This window comes from Elephantulus edwardii, unplaced genomic scaffold, assembly GCF_000299155.1.
Source record: "Elephantulus edwardii isolate Elephantulus edwardi_28Jun2011 unplaced genomic scaffold, EleEdw1.0 scaffold00027, whole genome shotgun sequence".
Classification (NCBI taxonomy): domain Eukaryota; kingdom Metazoa; phylum Chordata; class Mammalia; order Macroscelidea; family Macroscelididae; genus Elephantulus; species Elephantulus edwardii.
In genome coordinates this window covers 10,049,776-10,055,110 of record NW_006399777.1, presented here as the reverse complement: position 1 = coordinate 10,055,110, position 5,335 = coordinate 10,049,776, and the positions used below count along the sequence as shown (strand labels likewise).

Sequence of the window (5,335 nt, the reverse complement as noted above, 5' to 3'; positions counted from 1 at the left end):
GAGGATAACCTCAAAGAACTTGTACGTGGAATCTTCACCCACCCAGTAAGAATTCAGGACCCTCAGGGCCCCGCAGTGGCGGCCAGCTCGTTCCTAGAACACGGAAAGAGAGCCATTCAGCCTCATACAGTTCCAAGATAGCCAGAACTCTAGCTCATGAGACAGAGGGGGAAACTGGTAAGGCAGATTTGCTGCACCCCAAAACACCCTGGTTTCTACTTGAAGCACACCATTCCTCTTTATTGAACACTCAAAGAGCTGTTTTACAACTCAGTAAAAAGATAAAAACCATTAATGGAAGAGGGAGGAAAATGTGCAACAATGGATCAATGAAAATACAACTTTTCTGCAAAGTCTCATCAAAGTTAAAAACAAAACAAAAAAAACCAAAACAACAAAACCACAACACACCATTCTTAGTGGAAGCCCAAGGGCCCTGTCATAAGCCCTCAAAGAGGGTTAATTTATCACTCAAAAGACCAGCAGCATGACCTAACACTGCAGGAGAACAGTCTTTGGAGCAGTTTCCTGTTAACCAGAAGGTTCTAGGAATTCTTATCAATCACACACTGCTCTATGTACAGCACAAACATTACAGTAACAAATCTTCAGAGACCAGCAGTAGGGATACCCCGTACTGTACATAACAGGAGTAATGTACAAGCCAATGCTGTTCAACACCCCCCTCCCCAGGTGACCAGGACAACGGGCCAGAAGCACAGCTGATGGCCAGGTAGATCAATCAGCTCACGTAAAACCTAGGATATGTGGTAGTTTTAACTACAAGTGCTCATATGAACAAGCATGTACAATTTGTGTTCATCAAAGCCTTACTACTATGCTGACATCCCGTACAAGATGTCCCCAGTGTATCTAAAAGCATTTCTCCAATGTTTATGCACACAAGCTTCACCACATAACTGAGACAAATACTTGACTGTTGAGTTAAAAGAGAAGCCCCTTGTTGGTTCTGATTTAGGTACGAGTTTGACTTAGAAAGAAAACCCGTCAGTACCCATAGTCAAATAACGACCACTGACCTCAGCGACGGACTGGAGGCTCCGCGCGAACTTGAGCTGGTTCACACCGTGGTGGACAGGCTTGCCGTAGGTGGCTCCCTTAGGGACCGGGCGTTTGCGGCCACCCCGGCGAACTCGAATCCTGTAGATGACGTAACCTACACAAAGACACCACAGCGGTTTTCTAAAAGCCCCAAGTGGGAGACCCAATGGCATTGTGCCCCAATGTAATGATTTCTTTCAGGGCACACATGCCACGATAGAACAAGGGAAACTCAACAGGCTCCATGCTCCGAAGACACTCTCCATCTACCACGGAGCTCTGATAAGGACCTGTATTGACAACCTGAAGGCATGCTGTCGGAATCCACCACCCGCTTCTAGGGAAAAGGCTGGGCACATTTACTGCCTTGGGAAACTCACTGGAGGATTAACTAGAGGTCAGCCACAACTCAGACAGACACAACAATCACTGAACAGACCAACAACCACCAGAGATCTCATCCCCGCAGTACACGCAGTGCGCTGTCAGAGCAGACCCTCCAGCAGTTTTTCAGAGCCTCTGAAAGGCTCACCTGGCTCCCTAACACGTGTCTCGGGGAAGGTGCAACAGAGCACCTGCTCTCTGGAGCCAAGGACGGCCAAGCTTCCTCTCCCAAACTCTGGCCACGTGGTCAGCAACGGCCAGTCTTTGAGAAGAAAATGTTTAGAAAGGTGGAGGGTCAGCCTCGGACAAGGTGAACGGTCGCCGGGTGTATCACAGATGCTGAGGATGGTACAAGAGCAGGTTTTAGACCTGCTGGTCAAACGGCTGCGGTGACTGTCCTCAACTCAACAGCGCATCACAACCGGTCACCCGGGGGGAGACTGCCCATCTTCTCCCCCAGAGAGAGGCTGCTGGGCTTGAACCATGTGCCTTTAGGTTGGCAGCACATCTCCTTATTAAGAAAGCCATCAGAGAAACTACAGACTAGTAATGCTCAGCCAAGGACATGGATGGGCCACGTGACTGCAGGAAAGGGCTCAGATCTGGGGTTCGCAGGGTGGCGCCTGCACTCTGTCCTGCCGCGTGGGGACGGGTCAGGGCTCAGATCCTTGGTTCCCAGGATCGCAACCTGCCCGGTCCGCACCTTGCTTGGCCTTGTAGCCCAGCCTGCGCGCCTTGTCCGGCCGCGTGGGGCGCGGGGCCCGGTGCAGCGCCGAGAGCTGGCGGTACTGCCAGCAGCGCACCCGCAGGAGGAAGCGCATCACGTCCGACTGCTTCTTCCGCCACAGCTCCTGGATGTACTTGTAGGCGCCCATCTTGGCTCAACCTGGGGAGAGAAGGGCCGGTTAGTGACCGATCGGCTCATCAATCGCCCATCGGCGCCCCTGCGCGTCCAGCCCAGCTCGCCACCGACCACGAGGCGCCGGGCGGGCGACCCTGGCGTTGCACGGAGCCCACCCCGCGCCGCGATGCCCTGTGCTCCGCAGACACTGGCCGCGGGGCCGCCCGGGATGCTTTTGTTGCGCGAACGCACGGCCATGATGCCACGATGCGGGGGTGTCTGCAGCGCCAGGACAAAGACTGACTCTCGAGAAGTAAAAAAGCACCGGCGCCGCGCCGCCCGCCAGGCTCCCGCACGCGCCCCGGGCTCGGCTCATCTCGCGCCGCCATCACATTCCCCCCCGCCTGCTCCCGGGGGCCGCCTTTCCCTCCTCGGACGGCACCGCACCCCGGCTTAACTCGCGCCGCGCAGATGGAAGGCAGGACTACGAGGACGCAGGGTCCCCAAGCCCGGATGGCTGAAGCAAAGCGTGATGGCCCGCGGATAGAAATGCAAGCCAGCAAGAGACAGCCTACCTGATGGAAGCCGCCGCACAGAAAGGAAGAAGCCCTTCTCCCACAATCCCTTTGGGCTCTTCCCTAAACGTAGTGACGAGCTTCCTGTGTGGCTCGGCGGTGGCGTGAGGCATCATGGGGCTTGTAGTCCACGCCGGCAGCCCGGTGGGCCGAGCTCGCTGGGATTGGCCGGAGTCGTCCGTGACTCCGCCCCTGACCGCGGGACTCGGAGCTGGACGGGCGGCAGCATCCCCGCGCAAACAGCTCGGTGGCGTGTCCCCGGCGGGCGAGGGTCGTGGACAGTCCCTCCGCCCGGAGGAGGCAAGTCGGGCCCGGGGTCCTGAAGGCTGCAGACGGCCGTGGGGGGTAGTGCAGCCGGTCATTTGGGGTCAGCGGAAGTGTGCAAGGGGGGGGGGTCCCCTTAGGGCACTGCAAAGGTGCATTGAGCTACGGGGTCCCCGTGCAGTGCTGTCGCGGCATTGGGGGCTCAGATCCCCCGCTATGACCCCAGGGGGACTCGGGGGCCGGCCTTCCGTCCAGTTCTTGGTCCAGGCCCTTGCAGATCCCTGCCCTGGGGTGGGGGGATGTAGCCCTAAAAGAGGCCCCTAACACCGTGGTCGGTGTGCCTTCCATTCTGTCTGTGCACTCGATCGTAGCTTTCCTGCAGCAGAACCTGGAATTTTTTGGGGGGCTGTTTATGAGCAAAGCAAAATATTTGTTTGCCAAGACCTCTTGGCAGATACCAGTGTGTTGGGAACCGATGCCTAGGAAATGCTGGCAAAGGCTGTTCTCTTTTTTACTGGAAGATCGCTGGGTTTTATTTGCGGCGTCACTAAGATTTTTTTTTCCATTTTTTCTGATGCAGTGTGTATCACTAACATTTTTTTTTAAAATGCAGTCTATATTTCATTCCCTTCCGAGCCTAGGTTTTCAGTGTGGCCACTATTGCAGAAAGAATGATTCTTACCTTCTAAAGGATTGTACTTCGGAGCTGTAGTGACAAAGTGCATTTGGGGGGTTGAGCTGAAGGTCGGAGGTTTGAATCCATCCGTAGGGAGTAGGAAGGGGCAAGGTAGTGTGGTTGAAGAGGAGAAGATGGGCTGTCATCTCCCTGAAAAGACCCGCAAAGACAGACTGAGTTGGAATCACTCCATGGCAGTGACTTTGTTCTGTTGCATTTTTCTAAATTATTAGCAATTTCAAATAGTCATTTTTAACTAATTAAGTTTTCCTTTAAGGAGTTCTGTTGGCTCAATGGTCAATCCCTTGGCTGCTAACCGGAGAGCAGTAGTTTGTTTTGGGGCAGAGAGCTGGACTGGCTAGAGCATTCTGGTGGCCTAGCAGTAAGGAGGTGGGCTGCCAACTCAAAGGGAAGATGTTCAAATCCACCAACTGCTCCGTGGAAGAAAGGTGGCCAGTCTCTGACTCTGAAAACCAGCGGGGAAGATCAGCTTTGAATTAATTCCAACTTAAGGGCACACAACAACAACAGCTTTGGAGGGAGAAGGCCCCCTGTCCTAAAGCTCACAGCTTAGGGACGGTTAAACTCTACACACAGGTCTTTAGGACTCGGAGGAATCCTAGCCAAAGCACACGGGATTTTTCTGTTCCTTGGCCTTTTTAAAACTCACAATTGACTATTCAAAGACATTTGACTGTGTGGGTCATAACAAACTGTAGCTAACATTGAGGAGAATAGGCATCCTAGAACACTTAATTGTGCTCATACAAAATCTATACCTAGATAAAGAAGCTATTATTGAAAAAAGCAAGGGAACATTACATGGTTTAAAATTAAGAAAAATGTGCATCAGGGCTGTATCCTTTCTCCATATCTATTCAGTCCCTATGCTGAGGAAATAATTAGAGAAGCTGGGTGTAGAATGTGGCTTCAGCATTGGAGGAAGACTCATCAACAGCGTGCCCAGTGCACAGGACACAACCTTGCTTGCTGTAGAAGATCAAAGACTACAGCCTGCAATATGGATTGCATCTCAACATCAAGGAAAAAAGGTTTTTCCACTGGCCTGTAGGCAACGTCATGATCAGTTAAGAAAGGATTGAAGTTGCCAATGATTTCTTCTTGCTTGGATCAACAATCAGCACTCTTGGTACAAGCAGTGAGGAGATCAGAAGGAGTGTTGCTTTGGGCAAGTCCACTGTCAGAGACCTCTTGAAAGTATTGAAGAGCAATGATGTCAGTTTGAAGACTAGGGTATGACTGATTCAAGCTATGGTCTTTTCAATCACTTGCTGTGCTTCTAAGAGTTGGACAATAAATATGGATGACAAAAGAGGAAGTGATATCTTTGAGTTAGGGTGTTGGAAAACAGTACTGAATATCCAAAAGAATGAACAGATATGTCTTGGGGAAAATGCAGCCAGAGTATTCCTTCCAGGCAAAGAAGGCAAAGCTCTGTCTCACATACTTTGGACATGTTGCAGTTGTTGTTATTGTTATGTGCAGTCGAGTCGTAGCGACCCTATGCACAAC

The 5,335-nt window shown here is 52.0% G+C and overlaps 1 protein-coding gene across 1 annotated transcript; it reads right to left on the bottom strand.

The window, feature by feature from the left end:
- RPL15 (ribosomal protein L15) lies at positions 1-2,334 on the bottom strand (the record flags this gene model as incomplete). The annotated part of the gene is made up of 3 exons (XM_006883411.1): positions 2,150-2,334; positions 1,041-1,177; positions 1-93 (listed from the first exon to the last, which is right to left on the bottom strand). Coding segments are annotated over exons 1-3 (402 nt in total), but the record flags the coding sequence as incomplete, so codon positions are not given.
- Positions 2,335-5,335: the final 3,001 nt, after the last annotated feature.